The 25,926-nt window shown below is 50.5% G+C and overlaps 3 protein-coding genes and 1 long non-coding RNA gene across 9 annotated transcripts in view; 1 reads left to right on the top strand and 3 right to left on the bottom strand.

Annotated features, from left to right (window-relative positions):
• Window positions 1–715: 715 nt before the first annotated feature.
• On the bottom strand, window positions 716–5,332 carry SF3B4 (splicing factor 3b subunit 4). Its single transcript, XM_019739859.2, has 6 exons — window positions 5,146–5,332; window positions 4,584–4,712; window positions 3,773–4,315; window positions 3,264–3,470; window positions 1,288–1,461; window positions 716–1,128 (listed from the first exon to the last, which is right to left on the bottom strand). Exons 1-6 carry the CDS (start codon window positions 5,177–5,179, stop codon window positions 941–943), a joined length of 1,275 nt encoding a protein of 424 aa, XP_019595418.1. The 5' UTR covers window positions 5,180–5,332; the 3' UTR covers window positions 716–940.
• On the top strand, window positions 5,301–9,886 carry LOC141568612 (uncharacterized). The gene is made up of 4 exons (XR_012491781.1): window positions 5,301–5,396; window positions 6,563–6,776; window positions 8,442–8,602; window positions 9,508–9,886. It is a non-coding gene; the product is annotated as an uncharacterized LOC141568612 (long non-coding RNA).
• Window positions 5,368–14,122, bottom strand: MTMR11 (myotubularin related protein 11). Of its 2 annotated transcripts, none has more exons than XM_074318951.1 (18): window positions 13,589–14,106; window positions 13,137–13,227; window positions 12,598–12,719; window positions 12,306–12,366; window positions 11,996–12,138; window positions 11,441–11,519; window positions 11,186–11,321; window positions 10,847–10,934; window positions 10,599–10,687; window positions 10,390–10,514; window positions 9,869–9,935; window positions 9,571–9,641; window positions 8,876–9,042; window positions 8,414–8,587; window positions 7,909–8,091; window positions 7,204–7,497; window positions 6,717–6,901; window positions 5,368–5,501 (listed from the first exon to the last, which is right to left on the bottom strand). In XM_074318951.1, exons 1-17 carry the CDS (start codon window positions 13,652–13,654, stop codon window positions 6,755–6,757), a joined length of 2,103 nt encoding a protein of 700 aa, XP_074175052.1. In that variant the 5' UTR covers window positions 13,655–14,106; the 3' UTR covers window positions 5,368–5,501; window positions 6,717–6,754. The 2 variants fall into 2 exon arrangements, with proteins under 2 accessions (XP_074175052.1, XP_019595412.2); XM_019739853.2 differs by lacking the exon at window positions 5,368–5,501 and adding an exon at window positions 6,051–6,283 and having other exon boundaries at window positions 13,589–14,122.
• Window positions 14,123–16,981: 2,859 nt separating this feature from the next.
• Window positions 16,982–25,926, bottom strand: part of OTUD7B (OTU deubiquitinase 7B) — a 49,833-nt gene continuing 40,888 nt past the window's right edge. For all 5 annotated transcript variants that reach the window (XM_074318950.1, XM_074318947.1, XM_074318948.1 and 2 more), the window contains 5 exons: window positions 24,206–24,333; window positions 23,752–23,901; window positions 23,045–23,159; window positions 21,991–22,075; window positions 16,982–21,002 (listed from right to left, as the gene is read on the bottom strand). In XM_074318950.1, the coding sequence (XP_074175051.1) occupies window positions 19,794–21,002; window positions 21,991–22,075; window positions 23,045–23,159; window positions 23,752–23,901; window positions 24,206–24,333 (1,687 nt within the window). In that variant the 3' untranslated portion in view covers window positions 16,982–19,793. The remainder of the gene's footprint in view (window positions 21,003–21,990; window positions 22,076–23,044; window positions 23,160–23,751; window positions 23,902–24,205; window positions 24,334–25,926) is intronic.

Here is a 25,926-nt window from a genome sequence, read left to right on the forward strand (position 1 = left end):
TACGTAAGACGTGCATATGGTGCCAAAGAAAACCATGTAACACGTATGCTCAGAGAAATCCAGCTTCCCTCCATACCCCTCCCTCCCCGCAGTGGTATCAATTTCCTTAGTTCTTGGTTTACCCTTCCATTTTTACAATATAAACAGATGTATATAATATTCTGGGCCACCGCTTAGATGGGTAAGGTGGTGCACGACACACTGTTGTGTGTTCTGCATGTTCTTTCCCACCTACGACACCCTGGACAGCTTCCTTCACGACGGCAGGAGCATCTCCCTCATTCCTTTCTACTGCCGCTCCGTACTCTGGGGACGGATTTACCTGTTTATTCAACCAGTCCCTGCCCGACGGACATGAGCTGTTTGCAATCGAGTTATTACAGACAGTGCGACCGTGACTAGCTCTGTGCATGTTACTTCATTATTCCCAGCACAGCTCCAGGAACGTGACTTCTGTTCTGACTTCAGACTCACAGTAACCGACGCCACTGCTACTGAGTCCCCACCTTAGAAACTGCACGTGGAAGCCTGATGCAAGGCAACAGCGGCTGAAGTCCACACAGTCCAGCAAATGCAAGAGCAGGTACACAGTAAGCCTTTAAAAGGTGGAACAAAAAGCCTCACTTCCACCTTATCATTCTTCTCCCAACAAACGGACATCTCTTCTCACAGAAAAAGAGAAAAGTTACTTTGCCAAGGAAAACACCACAAAGGATAAAGAAGGAGGTGACTTTTTATTATCTCTGTGCGTTAGCAAAACACTTAGGACCAACGCAGAAAAAACAAAACAAAAAATAACCTCCTGTGAAAAAAATCACACTTAAAAAACGGGCCTGAGAGGGATCAGTGCCTTGGCCCCGCGGAGCTACAGCAACTCTGATTGGTCCAAGGAATTGAAAAGACATTGGGAGACCATGACAGGCGGAAAGAGAATGAGGACTTACTGAGGGATAGGGCCTCGCAGTGGGCCACGCGGGGGAACCGGAGGCCGGGGAGTGGGTCTGGGCGGAGGGAGGGGCCCCCGCTGATAGCCGTAGGGTGGGGGTCGTGGAGGGCCAGTGTATCCATGAGGGGGCATCAGTGGAGGAGGCCCACGCATGCCGTGTGGAGGCATCGGACCGGGGTGACCTGCAGGAAGAGAAAGAGAAGTTAGGAAAAGAAACAGGAGACAGCTGATATTGGGAAGACGCAGGGAGAGGGCAGACAGGGAGACAGTGAGAAGGAAAGAAATGAGGGAAAAGGGGGTGTGACAGAGGGGGTAACAGGAGGTGACCAGAGCCTACTCACCCATGGGAGATCCAAACGGAGGCCCTCGGGGGGGCATGCCCATCGGAGGAGGTCCGGGATGAGGCATTCCAGGGGGTGGTCTGGGTGGTGGCTGCCCCCCAGATCCTGGCGGCCCAGCATGGGGGTGTGCTAAGCCATGAGGGCCATGGTGGGCCAGCTGCATCTGAGACATCCCTATGAAAACAAGACGGACACATCAGAGATAGGAGACAAGGGCAAAAAAGTGGGGAAAGCAAGAAAACAAAATGGAGAGAAGTGACGAGTAAGGAAAATGAGGCTGCTAAAAATGCCCTTCTCCTGGACCCCATTCCAACAGTACAAACCAACCAACTACCCAGTCAGTTTCTCACCCTCTTTACCTGCTTCTCCCATGATTCAGGCACCGGAAGAGCTGCAGATGTATGTAACAAACAGAGCGGTCTGTCGATAGGATTTGGGAAGGTAGCAGATACTATCTGAGCAAAGATCTATGTCTAAAGGATAAGACTCTTTCAGGTGGACAGAGTGGGACTAGAACATTGCAGGCAGAAAAGACTAGAATGTGCAAATCATTGGTGTGTCAAGAGGCAGTCTGTCCCAGGAAAACCAGCTGCTTAGTAATCAGGGGCACCAGGCAGTCACAGGAGTAAAGGGCAGGGGCCAGGAAAAGCCTAGAATGCTATGGTCACGAGGCTGGTTTTACTCTAGCAACAGAAGAATTTGAGCAAGAGTGTGTATGTAGATTTCTGTGTTTGACAAAAATTACTCTGTGAAGTGGGTCAAAGGTAAAGAAAATTGGAGTCAAAGTATGAGTTAGGAAATTCTTACAATAAATTAGGTGTGAGGGCAGCCCGATGGTTCAGTTGGTTAGAGCAGGAGCTCTGAACAGGGCTGCTGGTTTGATTCTCACATGGGCCAGTGGCTGCGCCCTCCACAACTAGATTGTAGACAACGAGCTGCCGTTGAGCTTCCAGCGGGGCAGCTGCATGGCTCAGTTGGTTAGAGCCGAGCTCTCAACAACAAGGTTGCCCGTGCAATTCCCACGTGGGATGGGGGGGCTACACCCCCTGCAACTAAAGATTGAAAACGGCGACCGGACTTGGAGTGAGCTGCGCCCTTCACAATACATTGAAGGATGACTAGGAGCCGATGGGCCCTGGAGAAACACACTGTTCCCCAATATTCCCCAATAAAATTTTTAAAAAATTAAGTGTGAATTAATGAGCGTGTGAGGGCCTGAACTAGGGCACTGGCAATGAGGGCCAACGCCAGAGATATTAATAAGACTTGGTATTAAGAGTGGGATGACAGGGAATAGTCAAACACAGCCCCCATATTTCTGAATTAAGCACTCGAAAACAAAGGACACTAGAGGAAGCCTAAGGTTGAAGGGGAGGGTAGAAAGTACAGCTGTCGATTCAACAGCAGGATTGAGGGTCTGGAATGTGAACAACCATGGAACAGAGATACAGATCTAGGAGGCATCACAGTACAAGTAATGGAACTATGCAGAAAGGAGAACAAAACACAAAATCCTAGGTACACGCAGAGAAAAAGGAGCCTATTGAGGTGCCTAAGATTGAGGAGACAGATAGGAGGTGGATCCAGAAAAAGCGAAAAGAGATAAGATTTTCAAACAGGAACACATGGCCAGTTTCAAGTAAGACCATAGGTCAAACCTGATAAGGAGTGGAAGTGTCCCCTAGATTTGGCAATTAGGTCACTGCCGTGCGATGGAAGCCAGAGGAAAGAATGGAAGTAAAAGTTAAGGAAACAAAAAAACAACAAGGATAGTTATACACTTTGGAAAAACAAATAAGAAATGGAGATAAGGTGGTAGTTTTTAAAGAGAGTAAAGTATCTTGTGTTTGTTTTTATAAAAGAACGTCTGAACGACAGTTCTGGAACTATTATTGTTGAGGGACAAAGGACAGCAGCATAAGTGGTGACAGCTCCTCTTCCCAGTTCATCCCTTCCTTTCCCAGCAGAGTACTCACCTGGATGGGGTATCCCACCCGGTGGGAATGGGTGAGGGTGTGAGTGTCCGTGTCCAGGATGTCCAGCCCCTGGAGTTCCTGCCGCTGGGGGCCCATGTCCTCCAGCCCCAGGAGGCATCGGTGGTGGGGGCATGGCTGGGGGTATCCCAGGTGGAAGGGCTCCAGGAGGTGGCACTGGGGGTGGGAAGGAGCCAGGAGGGGGCATTCCTATAGAGGAAACAGAAGAACAGTTAATGAGAATGCATGTCTTTCGAGACTCTGTTCCAATCTGGCCTCTCCAGGCAGGACGAGCTCCTCTCAGCTCTCCAAACTCAGAGGCAATGTCAGTCAACACAAAAAACTTCAACCTCCTGGAGAAACTCAGCAACTTTCCTCCCCACCACAACCACTAGCCTTCAATCCCTTTCTCATCACCTACCGACTCAATGTCCCTCTTTATCCATTCTTTTCCTTCTTTCTGCCCCAGCTCCCAAACCCAAGACAAACATATTGTGACTCAAACGCTTTACCTGGTGGAGGAAGCCCAGACCCCAGTGATGACACCACAGGGTTGGGGGCAGAGGGTGGAGGGGGTGCATCTGCAAACAGCTGATGAGGGCGGTCGGCCTGGGAGAGTGGGTTTTGGGCTGCCAGAAGTCGTTCAGCTGCTGAGCCATGGCGCTCACCCTTGGAGTCCTTCTTGAAGGCATAGGACACCGTGATGGGGCGGTTACAGAGGTACTGGCCATTCATGGCCTCAATGGCTGCATCCGAAGCATCGAACGAAGCAAAATTAATAAAGGCATAACCTTTGGAGTTGCCTGTGTCAGGGTCCCGCATTATCTTGGGGGTTTGTAAGATGACCCCAAAGGCGCTGAAAGTATCATAAAGCAGCTTCTCATCTATCTCAGGGTCCAGGTTCCCAATGAAAATGTTGGCCCCCACATCCAGGTTTTTGTTGTGGGCTGAGGCCTTGTTCACCCGGATTGGCTTCCCATAGAGTTTGATCATGTTCATGATCTTAATGGCATAGTCAGCATCTTCCTCACTCAGGAATTCCACGAAGCCGTAGCCTGGGAAAGTGGAAGACAGGAGGTCAGCAACGTAAGTGCAGCGGTTAAAAACAGGGTGTAACTCATCCATCTCTGAAAGCACAAAGACCAAAGAATAATAACCTCACTTCAATTAAGAATGGTTCCAGAAACAAACGGGAGCTAGGTAGGCTTAAGAGAAAGAAGTGTTTAGTTAGGTTGCTTATTCCAAAACAGTTATGAATACTGCTGGGGTCCTCAGGAGCCGTCTGTCCTCAATAAACAAACGCACCTATTGGCATGTACTCACCTTGGTGCTGACCAGTGACTCTGTCCTTTGGCATGTGGGTGTTGACGACTGGCCCCGCCTGGAGAAACAGCTCCCACAGTAGCGGTTCGCTAACCTTCTCATCCAGGCCCCCCACGTACACAGTGGCATCTGGATGGTGTGAGCAGCAGGTTAGGGCAGAGATGAGGATGACGTGAAAGTAGATGACGGGAACATGAAGATGAAACCCAGGTGGGAAAATTGGTGGAAACGGTACAGGATCAAAAAGGGAAAAAAAAAAGAGAGACTTTTAGATTAAGCCCTTACACCTCCCTCTTTCCAAGAACTAGGGAATCTTCTGAAGTCAAATTTAGAGTCCTGCTGCAAATTCTCCTTTTGATTTTCTGAGTGGGAAAGCAAGCGATTGGACATACTAGAAAGCAGCACACCTACAACAGGCCGGAGCCTGCACCGGGCCACCCCGCACCCAACAAGCAAAGTGGCTAGTCCCGCGCCCTCCTGGGTGGCGCAGTCTCCCGCCCGGGCGGAAACACTGCTGGCCCTACTCGGGACCTGCCAGACCGCCCCCGTCCCGTCCAGTCACCCTGGTTCCGCTCGGAGATCGGGCCGGCCGCCATGATGGAAGAGCTCCCGCCGTCTCCAAGCAGCGATCCCGCCCTCCGACCTCAGTCACTACTTCCACTTCCGGGGCAAAGGCAGACGTGGGGCTGTGGGCGGGGCCGAGGCGTGGGGCGGGGCCGGAAGCGGTGGCGGCCATCTTAGGAGCCGCTGAGACCTGATGCGGCCCCGGTGACCGGGTGTTCTAGGCCTTGGTCCTTCTCCGAGTCTTCCGCTGTGAGTTCTCTGGGCGAGGTCGGCGGAACGGAAACGTTCAGACCTCTTTCAAAGCAGCGCAAGACGTTGCAGGATCATACTGCTCCCATAACGCCAATTTGAAAACTAAAAGAACAAAACTTTATATTTCGTATATTTTCGTGCCAAATGATCGTTACTTGTTCCCCGGGGAAGGGAGTGCTGAGGACTCACTCGGCTGCCACTCCCGCCCGCAGCCGCAGCCTAGGCTTGAAGTAGTGTTTCGTTTTCCCCGAAGGGAGGGGATTGCAGTGTGTTGGAGCTGGAGTGATGCCTGAGGTGGCCTCGTGGTTGGGGTGGGGGTGGGGGTGCGGGGAACCTGAGGCTCTAAGTGACCAAAGCTCAGGCGTGGTTGGCACTGAACCCAGAGGCTTCAACCTCTACAACACACTTGGCCTCAGCGACCACGTCACGTCTTGGGATGCTTTTGCCCCACATCTGCCCCTAAATGGGAGGCTTGGAGAAGAACCTTTTCCCCAAATTGCATGTGAATTCAGCAGAGCCTCACCTGACCCAACCCCTTATTTCCTTAATGATACGGTGGTGCCATCTCTCCAGTCATACCCACCCTCTCTGTACCCACCCGCCTTGCCTAGGCTCCTTTATTCAGACACAAGACACAGTGCCAACAGCATGTATAAATACTGCGCTTTAATGAATCCCTTAAATAGAAATGTCACTACAAAAATATACAATTGGAAAAGACAAGGTGTCTCCCATACCCACAGGAAGGTGTAAGGGAAGAAATAGAAATTGGAATTAAGGAAGCAGCAAGAAGAGGTGAGAATGAGGTCTGTAGGCCAACTGGTTGGGACCAAGGAACAGCACATCTCTGCTCTCAGCTGGAAACCAAAAGGGATAGAATTGCCCTGAAATTGTTTTTGTTTGTAAATTTTTCAAATCACAAGAAGCTATACACCGGGGGTGCCAAAAAAAATGTATACAAATGGGACACTTTGGTCAATGTTGCTCAAGCAGTAGTTTGCCCTAATCAGAAGTGTCTGGACGCTGATGGGGAACCACTTTGAGCACCTCTTGTCATTGCAGAAGTCAAACGTGACTTGTATTCATCTTTTGTTATCGGTATATATTACTACAATTTTAATAGTTTTTTCCTTTCTTAAAATGTGTGTACATTTTTTTGGCAGCCTCTGTATATAATCCTGAGGAACCAAACATGACAGACCACCCATCTGTGATGGAGACAAGTCAGCAAGCTTGTTTAAGAGTTGGAGTATGAAAACTGAGGCAGCAAGACCAGATATAAAAAAAATCAAAGGCTTAGACTGAACCCTCCCTCACCTCAGACCACCTTCTTCCCTGCCCATGAGAAAGCAATTTCATCGGGCTTGGGAGAGAATGGTATTTGGATCTCTCTTCTTGGAGTGAGCCTCAGGAGATATTCTTGGTGTCCATTTCCTTAATAGCTCCTGAAGATGGGATAGCTCATCCTGGAGGCCAGAGATTGTGGGAGCTGAGAGGCCCGTCTGGGAAGGGGTGCAGACAAGCAGAGAGGAATATTATTGAAGCTCCAGCTCTCTGCTTCCAAAATCTGTCTGCCACTTCTGGTGTCGTAATTCTCTTTCCCCCTCTAACTATGCCCTAAGTTCCACCTGATCTGAGCCACAAGCACCTTCCCGGACCCACACTCCCAAACCCATCCACTTTGATACCAACAGGAATGGTATTTCACTTCCCAATCCCCCCAGCCCTTTGCTTTTCCAGATCCTGGAAACATCTGGTTCAGCAGTCAAACCCTTCACCTCCCAGCCCTGTCTTCCTTTCTCACCTGGACCTCAGGCCTTCCCCTCAGGTAGCAGCGTCTCCAGAACCTGATCTGAGGTCCCAGATACCCAGGCAGCAGCAGCCCCGAGGGTAAAGGGCAAGCTCCCCAGTACGAGGGGAGCCCCCACTCCTGATCAGCCAGACTTTCAGAGGAGATAGCAGGTCGAGGGAGCCAACGAGAAGAGACTGCCAACATGGAGGGACTGTCGCGCCAAGGACAGAGTTGATTCATGGGGGTCAAGGCCCCTCTAGAGAAGAGCCACACAGAACTGGGGGGTCCAGTAACCATGAAGCTTGGCTAAAAGGAAAAGGGAAATCAACTGAAAACCTAGGAACCAGATGACCTGTTTCCCCAAACGGTCAAGAAGGAATGTCCAGCTGCCTCCCACTCACACTGCACTAGCCTCCCGTTGACAGCTTTTATCTTTCCTACTCATTAGGTTTCAGCCTAGACCTTAGGACTGATTAAAATTGATTTTAGGGAAACTTATAAAACGTGTGCATGAGACAGAAGATGAGAACAAAAAGGATGCCCTCTGCTATTCTAGGATTTCTGTCTTCCTGGGGACAGTCAGGGACTGTGACAGCTATAGAAGAGGAGTGGGGAAGCTTTCCCTGGGGAACTCAGATACCGTGTCCTTCCACTTCGCATCAAGTAGGATGAGCCTGTGAGAAATTCAAGGGAGTTTAGGAAGTTTAGACACCTCACCTGCTGTCTAGGGAGCCAGGAATCTGGGCAGTATTCCGGGTCATAGCCAGGATTACGGAATTGTAGTATCTGTTCATGGCTGTATCGTAAATCCCAGTCCCAGACAGACAGCTGTGGATTAATGGAGTCCCCAGCTGGGGACTGGGAATACCCTGGGGTATAGACTTGTGTATAGGAGTTGAACTGGACAAAGGAAACAAGAAAAGGGATGGTTAAACAAAATATACATACATACATACATATACACACATGTAATCCTCCTCCCAGGTCTAGAGAGAAGTTCTCAGACTCTCATCTCTTACTCCAGGAATCAGACGTAGGGTGAAAGTCAAATCCTGAGAGTGAGCACCAACCTCCCCCCTTTCCCACCCATGGACCTAACTTTTCATAAATCAAGACTAAACTTCAGAAATGACTTCTCAGTGTGTGTGTGTGTGTGTGTGTGTGTGTGTGTGTGTGTGTGTGTGGCGGTGGGGGAGAGAAGTAAACACTGGAAGTCACTGACCTGTCCACTCTGCTTTCCACGTTCCCAGGGAGTATCTCTCAAGAATGTAAGGGTGTCAGGAACCCTGACACTGTCATGAAGAGCAAGAAGGAAAAACTCAGAGAATTCAAACTCAGCTGGAAACTGCTGGAGGAGCTGCCAGACACAGTCCAGGAAGAGGAGAAACACGGGGGCCTGAGAAGAAGGAAAGTAAGAGGATGGGATTGTGGTGACCTAAAGGGGGAGGATGACAAAATGATGGGGACATGGAACAAGGGCCCCTAAGGAGATCAGAAAATGGAATTTGAATTGAGCAAATCATGGGTGTGGTCCTTCCCGCATCTGGGTCTCCCTTCAAGCTCAGTTTACCCTCAGGACCCTTCAGACCTTATTCACCTCCAATGGAGTATAATTTTCTGATCCCCTTACTTTAGTAATACTGAATACTGGCCCCCACCCAAAACCTTCCCAAGATGTTCTCACCTTTTCGCTGTGCCCAGTTCCCCCAAGTCGGGTCAGGAAGGGATGTCCAGCTGCCACCCACTCGCGCTGCACTAGTGATTGGAAGCCAAGCAGTGTTCGGGCTTCAGGGGCTGAAAGCAGCTGGACGAGTGAAGAGAGGAGGCCATTGAAATCACGATCACCGCGCTCTGGGTGATGAAGAGGGAGAAGGGACAAAGAAGGAGGGGCCGAGAAACTAGGGCAGAAGAGAATGAGAAAAAGAAACATAGCAAGAAGAAGTGAGAGGCACAGAAGGGAAAGTTTGGGATAGGTAGGATTGAGAGGGCACATAGAAGTGAAGAGAAAACAAAGACCTTGAATGATTCATTTTGTAGACTCCACCTGGATAGAAATAACCAGCCTCACATGTAGGAGGCAGATTATAAATCTCAAACCTACTTCCACATTCCTTCCCACCCCAACCCCCATCCCAATCCACTGATGGAAGGATGGGAACAGAGGACGGAAACCCTGGTTAGGGACCACAGGCTGTAATAGGGAGACAGAGGTAGCACTGAAGGGTGAGTTGGGTTCAGGGGTAGTTCCTAGCAAAGGGAGAGGCGGATGCTGTAATTAGAGACAAGGAGGCCTTATAGGTCTCCCTCCCCGAGCAGGATCCAGTCAGGTGGGTGAAGGACAAAGTCAAGTAATGGAGTGAGGTGACCCAAGAAACTCACCTTGAAGTACTACGGAGCGAACCCTGGATGTCACTAAGACTGAGATGTCACTGGCCTTCCGCAGACAAGCCCTGGAGGGGCAGGTGAGGAAGAGGACGGAAGAATGAGAAGCTCGAGGAGAGTCATGGGTCATGGGATGGAATAGAGGCAGAGCCCAAAATCCTGCCCCTTGTAAGGGACAGCATCACAACACTCTTCTCGGGAGACCAGGAGAGTTCAGAGGCCATTTAGGCGTCCACGTTAACAGAAGGTTGGGGAGGGTTGAATTATAAATCATGGCTAGAAAAAGAGGAAGTACCTGATGTAGTCCAACCATCGTGTTCCTTCCAGGGCTGAGAGCCACTTTTCCTCAGCTACGGATGAATCTGATAGAGGGTAGAGAGGTCAGAAGGGCAGAGGTCAGGAAAACCTGGGATTCGGGATTCAGGGTCTATAGGCTGAAGGGTTAAGAATAAGTTGAGTCGTGGTTGCCTAGGGCTGGAGATAGGAATGAGGAGTAACTACAATGGTCACGAGGTTTCGAAGTTCAATTGTGGTGACATTTGTACAACATTGTAAATATAATAAAATTCATTGAATCGAACACCTACGATACGTGACATATGAATTTTATGGTATGTAAATTATATCTCAATAAAGCAGTTTCAAAAAAGAATATATGTTGGGGTTGGGAAAACAGGAAATCAGTCTGGGGATATGGGGGAGTTGAGGAGAAAGCGCAGGATCAGGGGGCTGAAGGATTGTCTGTCGCAGGCAAAGTGGTAAACCAGGTTAGGGTCAGATCTAGGGGTGGGGTAAGGGGTGAAAGGTTACGCTCACCAGGCAGGCAGAGGGCCCTCAGCCTCAAGTGGGCAAGGCGGACATCTGCAAGACTAGGCAGCTCGTCCATGGTGTCCACCAGGGCGACGTCGGAATGCCCCGCCTGGAGCAGGGACTCCACTGTTCTGCAGGGGAGGGAGTCAGCAAGTCAGGGAAGGAGTCTGCCCTGAACATCCGACCTTTGATTCTTCTCATCAAACCTCCCTCACCTGACGTCCTCCTTGTTAGGGTCACTGGCTGTATAGAAGCCACCACAGCGGAGAAGATCACTGCCCCCAGGGTGATGCCAGGACAGGCGCTTCAAATGAGTCAGAGGAAGATCACTATGGGAGAAACTCCTATCCCCACCCTCCCCTTGTCCGCACACTGACCTCCCAGGGGGCCCCCCCCTCCACAATGACCCCTGACCTCCCAGAACCCTCGAATCCCCAACCATTACCCTGACCCTCACACTGACCGGTCCACGGCCCTGATGGAAGTGGCCAAATGCTCTCCGGACCTCACTGTCCAGAGTTCGGTTAGGGACCCAGAAGTAACGGGGGAGGCTGTGAAATTGAGAAGTATGTCACATCCTGGCTCAGTGACCTCTCTATAATGCAAAGCTGTGCTTACAAGGAAGCCACTTAGGAGGGGATCATTCCAAGAGATACCAGGTGTAGTGATCTAGGAGGTACGGGGCATAGCTTCGTGGAGGTCCTAGGAGGCCGGAGTATGTGGGAAGCGTCGTTTTAGAGGCTCAGAGAACTGTGGGAAGACTGGGAGGGCTGCAGGGGTTGGGGTGGCCTGGGGGAATCACCTGGTGGCTACGTCGAACCTCTCATTGACAAGGCTGACCCTCCAGGCACTGGCCCCCTGCTTTTTCCTCTCAGTCTCCCAGTCTTCTGATGTCTCCAAGAGGGGAATAGGCGGTTTTCTGGAGCCAGAAGTCTGGCCTGGGGCAGGAGTGAGGAGGAAGAGGAAGCAGAGACAGCGTCTCAGCTCTTCTGTCTTCAGCCAGCCTGTGTGTTCCGACTCGTTACCCCGTCCTTACCCCCAAAGCACCCACACTCACCAGCCTTGCTCAGGATTATCCCTGTGTACTGTTGGGCTCGACTGCTCTGAGCTCTGGCCTGGACAATGGCCATGGTCACCTGTGGAGGAAAGGACAGTCCATCCTTTTGGCTCAGACTGAAGTGAAAAGAAGGAAATGGGGCCCATGTGTTGCTTCACTGTCTTTGCCACCAACGGAGAAGGACAGGGAAGGCAGCCCCTAATGCAGGGAGCTTCACAGGTCTGGGGCCCGAGCTCAGGAGAACACATAGAACCCCAGAATCCCAGAACATTGATTCCGGGAGGAATCTCAGGAATAAGCTCCTCCAACCCTCCCTGTTTCTCAAAAGAAGACACTTGCCCACAGTCACACTCCCACTAATTGGCAGAGCTGGGCTAGATCACGCCCCTTACTCTCATTATGTCATGGATTCCAGCCTCTTAACTTCTCCTGGAGAAAAGGAGCAGAGAGAGTGATGAGAGGGACCCTGGGAGATAGGGGACGATTGGGAATTGCCAGGGAAAAGATCCCAAGGTTCTAAGGGGAGGAGGGGGCCATGGATTGGGGATCTCTTACCTGAAAGGCCTGAGGCTCTAATCCTCCAGCCTCAAAACCAACTCTGAGCAGCCGGAAGTCTCGGCCATGGATCAGAATCTCCTCAGGGATAAATTTAAGCAGGGACCCTGGACGGTGGAGTTGGACTCGGGCCAGGCCACTCACTGAAGCCAAGAGTTAGAGAGCAGCACAGCCACGGGTCAGGGTCCCTCTGGGAGGAACTCTGCCCGCCCATCCCACTGCATCCCTGGCTGTCCTCTGGGAATAAAGAAGGGATGAGGAGGGGTTCCAACAACCCCAGTGAGCCCCTTCACCAAACCCCCATACTTACCAGCCTCTAATCGCCCAATGTTGACCAGGGCAAAATCATATTCACTGCTCAGGGGCGTCTCCTAGAGGAAGCGAAGCACATGACTGATGCTAAAGACATTTGAAGCCTCACTCATCCTGTCTCTGCAGCCCCTCATCTCTCTAGACCAGTCCCCACTGACTATCTCTGATACACTGAAAAGATAGCCCTTAAGTGTAACTCTATCTCACTTCCTGTAATGTTTGTCCAAATCCTTCGGGACCCCCCAGCCATTTCCAGCTGGCTGTCCTTCCCACTGGCCTAACCGGCTCACCTGACTCCGCTGCCATCCACAGGGCTGGAAGGTGACCCTCAAGTTGGTGCAGACCAGGATTCCAGGCAATTCAGGTTCCAGCCCCTTCCGCACCCCTGGGGCCCATGCTAGGGTCTGCTCCCCTATAGGAGAAGAGGAGCCAGATTATGACTATTTCCAGTGTTGCCCACACTTGTGTACACCTACTCCGCTGAGACAGGAGGGTCTAAAGAGGGAAAATTAAGATCCTTCTCTAACTCCTAAGCATGAAAGCTCAGGAGGAGAGAATGTGTATTCTTTCACTCTAGCGCCTAGAACAGTGCCTGGCACATAGTAGGCACTCCAATATTTACTGAATAAGTAAACGAGAAAAGGGGTAACAGGGTCAAGAGAACAAAGGGACCAAGCTCCCAGCCAGCTGTGGACAGAGAGAAGAGCACGCCCAGGCAGAAGCACTTCCAGCCGGGAGAAATACAGAGGTATCTTTGGCAAGGGTATGAACGAGTTTTGAGTTGGATGAAATTTGAAGGTGTCTCTGGAGATCAGAAAGGCATTATTACCTGGGAGGCATCCAGAGGCCAGGCAACTGCCAAGCTGATGACTCCTGGGCTCCGGCATCCCACTCCCCTGGACAGACTTTGGTCCAGAGATCTGTGAAGGGTGTAGGGTGAATCCCCAGGTCTCTCCGACGCTGAGGTCTGGGATCACCTTGGCAGCCACCTTTGGAGGCCTACACTCAGACTCTCAGGGGAAACTGAGATCAGTGGCTGTGGGGAGCCCAGGACCAGGGTTGGCAGACAGTAAAGGGAGGGGCTGGTTAATGGATAATGAGACAATGAACTTGAGACTGTGTAAAAGACAGACTAAGCTCCATCATCAGCTGGAGCTGACATGAGACACACCCTCCTCCTGTTCTAGATCCTTTTCTTCCTTCTTTTAGCTCCACATCGTCCCCATTCACCCCCTCTTGCCCACCGCCCCTCTCCCCCAAGCCCAAGTTTCCTTTCCTTACCCCCATCTCTGGCTCCTCCTTCTGGGGGGCGATGTTGAAACTCTGGCCCCGGCCCCCCCACCACATTTCTCCGGCTCCATCCGGGGACGGAGCAGATAAGGGTGGGAAACCTTGAGGATGCTCGAGCCCCTTGGGGAGAGGCTGAATCTTGTAGCTGAGAGGAAGTTAGTCAGGGAGAAGGGCGGAGGGAAGACTTAGGGGAAAGGAGCGTTTGAGGTGCACCCAGCACGATTTGGGGTCTTTGAAAGGTGTGTCCAGCTCAGCTAGAGGAGGCTCCTCGGAAACTTCAGTCGCCTCTGGAGAGGGCGGGAGAGATGCCCAGCCCCTTAAAGGAGCATACACACAATTTTGGGAAAGTGGAGGAGCTTGAGAAAGGTGGGGAAAAAATTGGGAACTGGGGACAAAATACCCAGAGTCCCTTTTTACCCCGCTTCCATTCTCCTCCTGTTCGTGAGCACTGGAGACTAAGGGGAGCAGTATCACCGGGTATTAAACTGGGACGGTTTGGGCCCCTTCTCTAGACTCCCTCAGTGATGGCTTCCTTGGGAAGCTCAGTGTTTTTTTTTATATCTTACAGGGGGCGGGGGTGGAGGAAGTGGGAGGAACGCAAAATAGTTGAGGCCTCCTTACTGCCTCCCTGACAGACCTGACAAACGTGGTTGAGAAGTAAATGGGAATTGGACCTTAGGGGATTTTTACCTGGGGAGACCCAAGAACTGGGGAGGGGGTCGTATTGGTGTTTTCCTACATCCTTCTCCAGAGAGCATGAAACACCTCATGTGAAAGGTGCAGTGGAAAAGGAGAGAAATTAAAATCTCTCCAGGATGCAGACACAGTACAGGTATGTTTATGTGCACGGTCTGGGGTGGGGGTGGGAGAGCCTAGGAAAAGATCTCAACACACACACACACACACACACACACAATTGGAAACTGGAGCCCACAGGTACGACCCCTCCCTCCAACCCAGACACCAGATCTCCAAATTAATAATTCATGTTCCGGACTTTGAAAGCTGAGGGCTGGCTGGAAACCTCTGTTCAGTTCAGCAATCCTATTCCTGCCCCCTCCCCGCTGCAACCCAAGAAGCAAGATGGGGGTGGGGCACAAGGAGGGTAAGTAAAGGAACTGCAGCAGACCGAGGGTACGAATGCCCAAATCTACATTTAGGTCTGAAAAAGACAGGAAATAAAATACAAAGTAAGAGTTAATGAGCTTCTGTTTTATTGATTTTGAGTCTGTACAAAGGCAGCAATCCTTAGGTGGGGACCCCAGTTTTCCACAGCAACATTCTATTCTCTCCAACCCCCAGCACACACACCCTTCCGGCCTCAGCTATAAAAGTTCCCTGTCTTGGCTGCAACTGTGGAAATAGTGAAAATATTGTGACAGGGAGTCAATCTGGAACAAAGAGGCAGACACCTGCTGTGAAGGTGGCCCATGAGCTTGTTATCCAGATTCTTGAAGTCCTGAAAGCTACCGAGCACCCCCACCCCCACCTGCATTCCATGCGCTTCAATCTCCGGGAAGAAAAATACTTCCCAAGGTCTGTTGCAATAGGAAGACGTGTGTACCACAATTTTAAAATCTCATTACCCACTTTCCTTGTCCGCACCACCCTTCATTCAAGAGCCTCGTTCTATTCTTTAATTCTTTGAGGTGTAGGAGCAGCAGAGGAATAGGGGAAACACCAGGGGGCTGGGGGGAAAGAAATGGGTGGCTGGGTCAGCATCCGACCAGGAATGCAATGGGGGCAGCAGCTGAGGGTTTAGTAACAGGAAAACCACCTGTCATCACCCCCCCACACCCCCAGGGGAGGTTTAGGGGGGTGAAAGGAATGGTGGAAAGGCAAGCGGCTGTATCAGATTTTTCCATTTTCAGAAATCCAGGAGTGAGGGCTGCTGGGAGGGGCAGCTGGAGGTGGAGCTGACTGACTCACAAGATGAGTCACAGATCCAGTTAAAAGCACAGAAAGAGGCCACAGCCCTCCCCACCCCCACTCCTGTCACCCCCCTTCCCCACGCAGCCATTGAAGGGAGGCGGCACGGAGTGTCTACATAGGAGACGTCATAATAAATATTTGGTTCATCAACTTAAGCACAGGGGCCCAACACCCTGTGATTTGCAGACTGGTTCTCTACAAAGTGAAAGAGACAGTGCCTGGATGACTCACCGAATCTGCAGCCTGGAGGGAAAACGAAACTAGAAAACTCTAGGGTGCAGGTGATTCCAGGCTAGGAAGGGGCTTCTAAATCTGTCCTCTCACCTGTGGCTATGTGTGTGGGGCACTGACTTCTTGGAGATAAAGGAGGACAGAGTCCAGAGGTGTCCGAGAAACTCAGAAGTTCCTTTATTGGCAAAGAAAAAAATGTGACTGGAACCCTGGACGAGTATCTGGTAAAAGCTAGGTCCTCAGAAATCATTCAGAGCCAGTTCCTTTCTTTTCCGCTCAGGATAACCTCCCAAATAGAGAATACGAAGTCATTGCTAATTTTCGCTTGTTTTATTGGTCTGGGAGCTTTAGTTTTGCTCGAAAAACTGCATCGAGGGTACGTCCCTCCAGGCCCTGTACACCACTGTTTATCACCATCCCCACTCCGTAAAGAAACTGAATCTTAAAAATAGTTTCTTTTATATAATCTTTTTATTTTGATGATAGAATCCAGTATGAGGGAAAAAACTTTTGGTTAAATCTTGTGACTCTCAATGAAACCAGCGTGGATTAAGGGAGGAGGTTGGAGGCTTACCCTATAGCATACTTGTTCCATCAGGGCTGGGGGAAACTCGGGTGGAGAGGTAGCACTGTCTTATGAGGGGAAATGTCCCCTCTCCAATAAAAACCTCAGTAGCTACCCCGATGCCCTGGGTTCAAGGAACTAAGTGCACTTATGTCAGCCTGAGAGACGCAATCGTCCCTCATCTAGGGTGACCGGGTCTGCCTCCCTGCTTCACCCACAGACCTCTCCTTAACTAAGGAACTTTTGCTCATTTTGAGTGCATGCATCTACCACTCTCCTCCCTTCCCCCCAACACAGCAATTGCAGGCACTTGCCTCTTCCACCCCCTCATCTTCCCAAAATACCGCAAACCAACCGGAGTTCACTTCCCAGGCATTATTCCTTCACCTCCCCATCCCACACAACCTCTAGAATAAGGCAAAACAAACCTTACTCATCCCTGTGGAAAAACATCCATTGATTCAAGGTTCTTAGAATGGAGAGGGGTTTTTAATGCCTCAATAAACAGTTACCTTCCCAAATTAAGAAAAATATTAATTTATTTCTTAATAAAAAGCTATAGGGCCTAAATAAAGCCCTATTTTACCATCCTCACCCCATGGCCACCCCAACCCCCAAGTTTCCACCTTTTTTATTTGAAAAGAAGTCAGAAGAAATTGGGTTTAGTTAATTTATAAATCAAAACAAAAACAAACATGACACAAGGTTTCCGTTTTTGTTCATTTGTCTCAGTTTTTAAAAACAAAAGTATTAACTAAAATCTAGTAACAGATCAAATCCAAACACAGCAGTCCAGTGGAGAATTAAAACTTTCCTGGTTTTATTCTCTGGGAATACCCCTGGTCTGTTTCCATTCCTATTGGTCCAGGCCAGAAACCTGTATCTAGAAGAATGCCTACGAGGTGAGCTGTGCAAATTCAAGGTGTGAGTTTGAGCCACCTGTTGTTGGGTGCGTATGTTAAGGAACGAAGCTGGCGAGGTGGTGTTCTAGTCCCAGAAACAGGGTGAGGTGAGCAAGGCACTCATTTGGGGCACAAAATTTAAGGGGCACCCAAAACCCAGTAACCACGATATTATTTTAATGCAGTGTTTTTTGAAAATCAAAACTAATGTAAAACAAACAAACAATAAAACCCCACAATGAACAAAGTGTCACAATTTTAACTAACGACAGGATTCCACCCTGTACTTGCTCAGCTCAGCCTTATTTCCCTCACCTATACCAGTCCTGTTGAATCCTGTCTGTAAGATTTTGGTATTTTGTTCATCATGGATTTTTTTTGCATTACTTTTTAAAACTACTGCATTCCCACAGTATTTCCCTTGACTACTGAATTTCTCAGGACCCTCTTCCGCCTCGTACCTGACGGGAGTGCGCAACTCCCGCCGTCCCAGCCCTCCCAGAACATATACGTCTTCTCCTTTGGTACCTATCTCCCCTGACCTCGTTGCTTCCTTAAAACCAGTCTATTTTCAAATAAAAGCCTACGGACTCATAGCCATAGGAAATGATTAGACCAACAGACTATCAGATTTGGAAAGTGACTTTCAAGTTTGCTGAGGAAGAACAGTTCCAATAAACAGGACAGTCTTGGTGGCTTTGTTACCAAGGGGGAAACAGGATGACAACTGTTCTGATTGGGCAGAAGCAACATATGGCAAACACGAGTCCCCCCCAACACGCACACCCAGACCGTGTCTGCCTTAGATCAAATGTGGGGATTACATTCCACGGGGTGGGTCATGAGTACATACCTCCAAAGAGAAACCCAAATACAGAAAAATAGCCCCAGTTAACACCTGGACGCTTAAGTACACTTATTCCCCTTCTTCATATGCACCCAGGAGTGTATACAATTGCATAGTTGATTTTTTTTTCCCCAGAAAAATAATAAAAACAAAGAAAAAGGAAAATTGGCCCAGGATAGGTCCTCTGGCTTAAAGCTCTTAAAAATGGTGCTGGCCAGAGTGTAGGCTGTCCAGACTTGTGCTTTGTGCAAAATGCAAAGAGCTTCCCCACTGTGTCCACTCCCATCCCCTGGGGAAAGGGTTGGGTCAGGGAAAGGGGGACCCAAAGACAGATCAGCTCATTGGGAGTAATCTGTGGTCATAGTTCACTAAAATAGATTTCTCTCCCTTTTTATAAATTGTCCCAGCCCCTACCACCCCATTTTTCAATATCAGTCCTATTATCAAAAATATCTTCTTACAAAGTATGCTTTATTATTTTAATAAACTAACCACAGATTAAGGTCAGCTATGGCTTAACAAAAGAAGCCAGGATGTTCAGTTCATTCTCCACAGTAGAGAGGAAGGAGAAGGAATCACTTAAATAGGGGGGAAAAATGGTTTTTTAAAATGTTTTTGCTTGCTGGGGTCTTTTTCTTTTCCTTAAAAAAAAAAAAAAAAAAGTCAAAAAAGTCAGTTGCCTTCTACAGAAATGCAGCAGCAGAGGATGGTAGCGCTCTATTTAGGTTTTTGGTTTTGTTTGAAACAGTCTGGCCGAAGGTCCGTCCTCCTCCCAAGGGGCACGCAAACCCCCGTATGTGGTTATTGCTAAGTAGTGAAAAAAAGGTCACCTCTGCACCAATCCACCTGGAGACAAAGTCAAACACACAGCTGCTCTTCTCATCCCTCCCTCTCTCCCCTTCCCCAGAGGGAACTTTTAAAAACGTAAAATTAAAGTCTTAAAAAAATCACAACCTTCTTAACTCAGCTGAGCTCAGCCCTCAAAAAGGGTGAGGAAAATTTTGATGGGGGCAATTGCTGATCTCCTCTCGAACTAGAACAGATGACAGGTGGTGTTCAGAAAGAAATAAAACTTAAGAGGAAAAGGATTCTGCTTTTAAGTCCTTCCCTTTCCCATCCCGATAGACCAATTTAAACTGCCTCCCTAACAGGCACCCGTGAGCACCCGTGGCTGCCCTGTCTTTCCAGACCCTTAAGGAAGAATTTATCCCACCCTCATTTCTACCTTAATTCAAATCAACAGTAAGTATGTCTAATTCCCAGTTTTCCTCCACACTCCTAACTCCACCATGTGCTTTTTTCCAACCTAGAAGAGCTTTGGTCTGTTTTTCTCCTACTGACTGAGAGCCACCTTTGCCTGTTCCGCTCCCACATCTGTCCCCCACCCCCAGCCTTCCCCTACTGTGCACTTTCCGTAGGTCCCGGGATGGGCCCCTGGGGTCAGGAGACAGAATCACCACCTGCCCCTGGTACCTGCTCAGTCCCATCAAGTTAAGATCCGCAAAGGCCGCGTCCAGCCCGAGGCGCCATCCAGCCCTGACCTGCTCTCGCCCGCCCGCCGGCCGGCCAGCTCTCCGGCGCACACAGCCTTCAGTTTCTAGCCAGGCTCCCACACACGTTACTTCATTTGCCCCGTCAACATGGGGGCCGGGTCTTGATGAGCCAGTCAGTTGAGCTGGACCTTCCTTGTTGAGCCCCCTTGCCCTCCAGGGTCCCCACTCAGAACCTGTGCACCAGCAGCTCCCCACCAGGGTCCCGTTCCCGCCTCCGCAGTTCGTCCCGGTAACAGCAGGAGCAGAAGTTGTTCGTCTCAGGGTGTCCATAGAAGCTGCAGTTCGGTTGTTTGCATTTGGTCTGGGTTGGGGGAAGCCCCCTGGGCGCTCCGGCCCACCCATCTGGCTCTGGGGGCTCCCGGTAGCCGTTGCTGTAGGAATCGGCCACGCGGAAGGGAGGCGGTAACAGTGTGGCCCTGTGAGCGCCGTCCTTGGAGTGACAGCCTGGCTCCAGAGAAGGGCTGCTGTCCTGAGGTGGGTAGGGGCGCCCAGGAGGGCACTGTCTGGGGTAGGTGGCGTATGGTGGTAGGCCCCCCACACACGGACCCCCTGCCAACTGCCTCCGGGGTTCCTGGCAGTGTACCCCACCCCCAGAAGGCCGAGGGATAGTGAAGCCCCCAGGGTAGCCAGCAGAGAATGCCACTGCCTGGGACTCTGCTTGGGGGGCTGCCAACAGCTCCTCCCCACCGTCAGGCTCTGGCTTTTTGGCCGGGGGAGGCCCACTCCCCACCCCTCCGTTCATGATCTTCCTCTCTGCCTCCTTCTGCTTCTGCTCGGCCAGGAATCTCTCCTCAGCGTCAGCAAGGTAGCGCTGAATCATCTCCTCCTGATACTGGTGCCGCTGACCCATCTTCAGGGTCCCAACGAAGATGAACTTCCCCTCCCCTTGCATTGCAGTCCTCATGCTGCTCAGGCTTTGCATCACCTCCTGGCTATACCTGCTCCCTCCAGTGCCCACCGACTCGGACGTGGGCTTCTCAGACGCAGGCCCGTCCCCAGCCGCCTCCTCCTTGCCGCCCTTCCAGCTCTTCAGCGAGTTCTTCTTCTTCTTCTCCAGGGTCTCGGTGCCACTGCTCAGCCCCGACGCCGGCCCCACGCCTGCAGGCTTAGAGCCCTTGCTGGGCATGAGGCCTCCCATGTTCTTCTTGAGCTTGCTGCCCAAGGTTTTGCCAAAGCTGCCCAGCTTGTTAGCCACGGAATCTGCCCTCTTCTTGTCCTTCTCCCGATCGCGTTTGGACTTCTCTTTCCGCTTGCTGCCCTCAGTGCTGGCAGAGCTGCTGCCAACTGACTCCTTATCTGATTCCCCAGACTCAGGAGTGGACCGGGGCTCATCTCCAGCTGAGGCCGTGGGGGACTCAGGCTGAGCCAGGGGAGCCTGGAAGAGACAAGAACTGGGCTGTCAGGTGTCCCACTGGTCTGGGTTGGGGGAGGCCCCCAGGGACACCCCTAGCCCATCCACCTGGCTCATAGGACTCCCCGCAGCCACCACTATAGGAATTAGCCATGTGGAAGAAGGTGGTGACACCCCTATGAACTCCATCCTTGGAGTGACTGCCTAGTTTCAGAGAAGGGCTGCTGTCATGATGGGGGAAGGGTCACCCAGGAGGGCACCGTCCCTCCCCAGCTCCAGTCAGCTCTCCCATGGACAAGGGAAAGGCATGTCTAATATGTAGCTTTCATCTCACCCCCTGCCTTCTGACTCCCCTCTGTAATAAGGAGATATTAAAATGAAGCCTGCCTCTCTTCTGGAGCAACGAGTAACTAGACGAGACGTGGGCTCTAGGTGAGGAGGGAGAATATTCTACAGACACTAGGATGTCCTTTCTTATAAATTTCCTCATGCCAAATCCAAATTCTGCCCCAAATCAAGTCTTGGCCACCCACGGCCACCAAGTCTAACCGCTCTGTACTCCCTCGACCAGCAGACATTCAGCATTGGGGCCCGTCAATGTGCCCTGGCTCCTGTGCATCTGCTCTGTGGGTAACAGTGACGTCCCAGAACCTCCTGGATCAGAGCTCTTTAAGCACTTCTGTCTCCTCTGGTGCCCAACACAGAGGTCTCTGTATACAGGGCTTGGGCCAAATAACAACCTCAAGTGCACCAGAAAGTCCAGAAAGCTTTTCTTGCAGACTGCGTCTTAGTATCGGAAGCAGAGCTAGGCTGGGGAGGCGATGTGGGAAACGGGGGCACTGACAGGCGAACAGCAGGAAAAAGCGTCTCCGGGAACTTGGCTGACATGTTCCAGTTCTTCCTAACTGTGAGCCACGGGCCACCACCCAGAAGAGAGCTGGACGGAGAGGTCGCCTCGTTCTCCCTGTCACTGAAACCAAGGGTGCATACGGGGGAGGCGGCGACTCCTCACCTGTGCACCAGAGGACACTGGGATCCACTTGACGTTCATGTAGCTGTGCAGCAGGTGCAGCTTGACCTCTAGGGACAGGATCACACTGTGGAAAGGAGGACAAAGCATTGGAAACGTACTGTGACCGTGGAAAGCAAAGCACAGAGTGACCACTTGGGAGGTGGGCTGGGAGAGGGCCGCAGGGCTGGGAACTCGCACAGGGTGGGTCTGAAGCACAGCTGCACCAATTACTAAGCTTGATGACCTTGAGGAGTCACTTCAACTGCCCTGGAATTCTGCTGGGGTTCATACTGGCTACAGAGAATCATCTAGCTGTAGGGTTGTTAGGAAGATTAAGGTATTTGGAAAGCACAGTGTCTGGAAAACAGGAAAAACTAAACAATAGCTATCATTATTATTGTAAATATTTAGAAGGAGCTTCTGAAAGTCAGGTGAGCACTTCCTTAAAAAGCCATATACTCTGGGTTTTTAAATCAAACCCGCTCAGTTGGGTCCCAGTTTCAGAAGCCCAAAAATGGAAGTGCTGGGTGAGAAGCTTTTACATCCATATACACTTCGTAGGAAGTGCGACTGGGTAGGGGCAGGAGGAAGCCTAGACTGGCTTCTGGGAGGCGGGGCGAAGGGTGTGGGAGACCGTGTTTTTCTTGCTGTTTAAATTCCAGAAGGGAAAAAATCCAGAGCAAATTATTTTGGTCTACCATTTAAAACCCCTCTCACTTGGGATGGAAGAAGAAGTGTAAATTGATTTTCTGATCACCGTTTGGGGGATTCTGGGAACTATCAGTGCAAGAACACTTTTCATACTGGAAGGAAAGAACAAGCTGAGATCCCAGGATCCCCATCTCTTTCCTTCATGGGGAAAAAGCAGCTCCACGCTTCAAGCATCCCGGCGCCCACCCTGGCTCCCACCTTTCCCTCTCTCCATCTTCCCAAAGACACTAGCGCTAGGATGTCACTGTCCTGCCCCTGAGCCAAGGCCAAGTGCCTGGGAGACAGATGCTCTGTGTGGAGAAGGTGGCAGCCACACAGCGGAGGCGACGACAGCCTGCCTCACCTGGCCAATCGGACGTTGTCACTGTCATCTTTGCCCCACTCCCAGCCCTTCCCAGGGTCCACAGCAAAGTGCAGGGTCAGCAGCTTATGCTCAGAATCTGTAAGTGGGATCACAGCTGGGGAAGAAAAGAACACGTCATTCAGGCGGGTCCTCGAGGAGAGAAGAAGGCAACTGAACAGACTGACTTCTCTAACAAGGAGCTGGGTCTGTCCCCACAGGGATGGCACGATGGCTGCGGTGACTTCTCAGTTCTGACCTGGGAACTACTCCGGCATTAAAAACGAACTGGCTGATTTTCCCTTACCACCCAACACCCAAATTAGGCCACTCATTTCCACGACTCCTGACCAGTCAGTCAACACTCACGATATTCTTGCCAGTTAAGGTGTGGATTCAGGGAATTCAATGTCATTATTAAGACAAATAGAGCCAAGCCCCATCTGGAAGGCTGTATGACCTTCATACATAAGCTCTTCACTCTAGAACAGGGAGCAGGGGATACAGGCTGCTGTATTTTTCCCCTAAGTTTTGTTTTTGGTTAATTTTAAAACCCTGGTATATCCTGCAGCTTAGTAAGACCGTATCAACCCTGGCCCAGCTTGCATGTCACGGAATTCTTTCCTCCTATATTCTCTCTCATTTCAGTTTTTCCAAGTGCAAATAACGCAGACCGAAGACACCCGAGACCCGGACTCTGCATTCAGCACCTTGTTCCTTGGCATTCTCCTTCTGCTCCATGGACACAAGTGCAGAAAAGTGGGCCTGATCGTAAGCGAGCACCAGAGGGGAGCGGTGACACTGGCTGGCTGGGACCTCCAAGGGCAGATAGATTCCGCCAAAGGGAATAGGGGCGAACGCTGTGGGAAACCACAAAGATGATTATTAAGGCTCTGTTCTTGCCTAGTGGGCAATCCCTCCACCCCACTCTGCCAACTGAACCCCCCTTTCATTCCAAGCCCTGCTTAATAATTCTTTTCTAAGAAGCCTCATCAGTGAACCCTAACTGCTTTACTCCTGAGAATCTCCTGCAAATTCTGCATGGTCCTGATTTACACCGTTCTCCCCGAGGGTCCGCATATCCCGGGGTTCCTGTGCCCCTGCCAGTTCTTAGCCCACGGCTCCACAAACGGGGCGCTCAGCACGGGATGCGGACTGACTCACCTTCTCCCCCCGAGTCCCTCAGCATGGTGTCTGCCACCACCACGATGGGCCTCCTGAGCACGTGGGCAAGGACGAAGACGTGGAATTCTTCTAGACTCTCATAGACAGGCTCCTCTGAACTCTCCACCCTGGAGATGCAGGAGGCGAGAGAGTAGAAGGGAGAGGGAAGAAAACAAAACAAGAGACCCTCTGAAGACCAGTTCTACGAAGAGGGAAAGGAGGGATGTGCTTCCCTGGGTTTCTCATCCGAAGGCTGCTGCGGACATAGCTGATTAGCTTACGCTACCAGGGCTGTTTCTCCTTCCACGTCAGAGACGGGGAAGTCCAGGGAAAGAGACTGGGAGGCTCTCGGGTCAAGGCAGTGTTAGGAATCTGGAGGCGATCCCTCTAATACCCGTCTTGTTCCACCACCTCCCCCAGTTCTCTGCAGCAGTACACAACTGGGTACCCTCACCCTGCTGCCTTCACCCACCACACCCACCCACACACCACACTCATCCTGGCCTTCCAAAAACAAAAGAAAGAAACAAAATGTCCTCCTCTGCTGTTCCCTTGCCACTACCTAGAAGTCTACTTGGAAATGTGTGAAACATTTACTGTTCTTTCTCTCTCGCTCCACTTCATCGCCTGGCTTGGCCAGTTCCGTCCCGCGTCTCCTAGGTCCTGCTTCCCCCGGCTTATCTGCAACCCACCACTATCGTCCATACGCACGGCCCTCTCTTTCCTAGTCTCTACAATTGCCTCTAGTCTCCCTCCCTCCACTTCCCCATCTGTTCTGTTGTCAGCATGTTCAAATACACGAATTTGCTCCGGTCACTCGCACACACTCTAGTGGCCTTCCGCTCCCCTCAAAGCAATGTTATTCAACATGGGATGCTTGCTATGGATGCAGATTTCTGGGGCTTACCTCAATCCAACTCAAGGATGGAGGTCCAGAAACTGCACTTTAAACAATCCTCCCAGATTATTCTTATGCACAATAATGTTGGGATTGCTTATAGTTTCTAAGTTTCTATTATACAAAATTTCAAAATTTTAAACATATTCAAAACTAGAAAGACTATTATACTAAGCTGTCACGTATCCATCACCAAGCCTCGACAGTGATAAATATTCGATCAACTTGGTTCACCTAGACCTTGATCTACTTCCGTCAGCCCCCACACCTACCAAACCCACCTGATAATTTTGAAGCAAATCTTAGACATAGCATCATTTCACCCATAAATATTTCAGTTTTTATCTATCTCTAAAAAGTAATTTCTTTAAAAAAATATCCACAATACCATTAATATCACACTTGAATAAGTTAACAATAAAACATGCAGACGTTGTTCACATTTCCCCAACTGTCGTATAAATGTCCATACATTGAGATTGGTTAATATGTCCATCAAGTGTCTCTAAACTTAGGTTCCCTCTCCATTCTTATTTTCCTTGCATTTTATTTACTGAGGAAACTAGGTCATTTGCCCTGCAGTTTCCTCAAAGTCCGGAGAGGATACAATTTAATTTCTTAGCAGGGAACAAGAGAAGGCTTAGCACAGCCTCCTCTGTCCCGCTGCACCGCGTACACCCTATTTCGGCAATACTGAGCTACCTGTGTCTCTAGCACACACTTCTGTGCCCTTGCCATGGCTTCTCTTTCCTTCTAACATCCTCTTAGCACAGAGCTCTCTGGACACTGCCGACTCAGTACAGATTACTCCTGCTCCCCAGCT

Source organism: Rhinolophus sinicus, linkage group LG14 (genome assembly GCF_036562045.2).
Source record: "Rhinolophus sinicus isolate RSC01 linkage group LG14, ASM3656204v1, whole genome shotgun sequence".
Classification (NCBI taxonomy): Eukaryota; Metazoa; Chordata; class Mammalia; order Chiroptera; family Rhinolophidae; genus Rhinolophus; species Rhinolophus sinicus.

Bases quoted from the DNA above. Each gene is read 5' to 3' on its own strand.
- SF3B4 (XM_019739859.2), bottom strand. From the start codon at position 5,179: ATGGCGGCCGGCCCGATCTCCGAGCGGAACCAGG. The intron at 4,713-5,145 runs GTGACTGGACGG...CACACCATCCAG, and splicing joins GATCTCCGAGCGGAACCAGG to ATGCCACTGTGTACGTGGGG. The intron at 4,316-4,583 runs GTGAGTACATGC...CCACTTTCCCAG, and splicing joins AGTCACTGGTCAGCACCAAG to GCTACGGCTTCGTGGAATTC.
- MTMR11 (XM_074318951.1), bottom strand. From the start codon at position 13,654: ATGTGGTGGGGGGGCCGGGGCCAGAGTTTCAACATCGCCCCCCAGAAG. The intron at 11,322-11,440 runs GTGAGTGTGGGT...CTCCTGCCCCAG, and splicing joins GATAATCCTGAGCAAGGCTG to GCCAGACTTCTGGCTCCAGA. The intron at 8,588-8,875 runs GTGAGAACATCT...CCTTCTTCTCAG, and splicing joins GAACTGGGCACAGCGAAAAG to GCCCCCGTGTTTCTCCTCTT.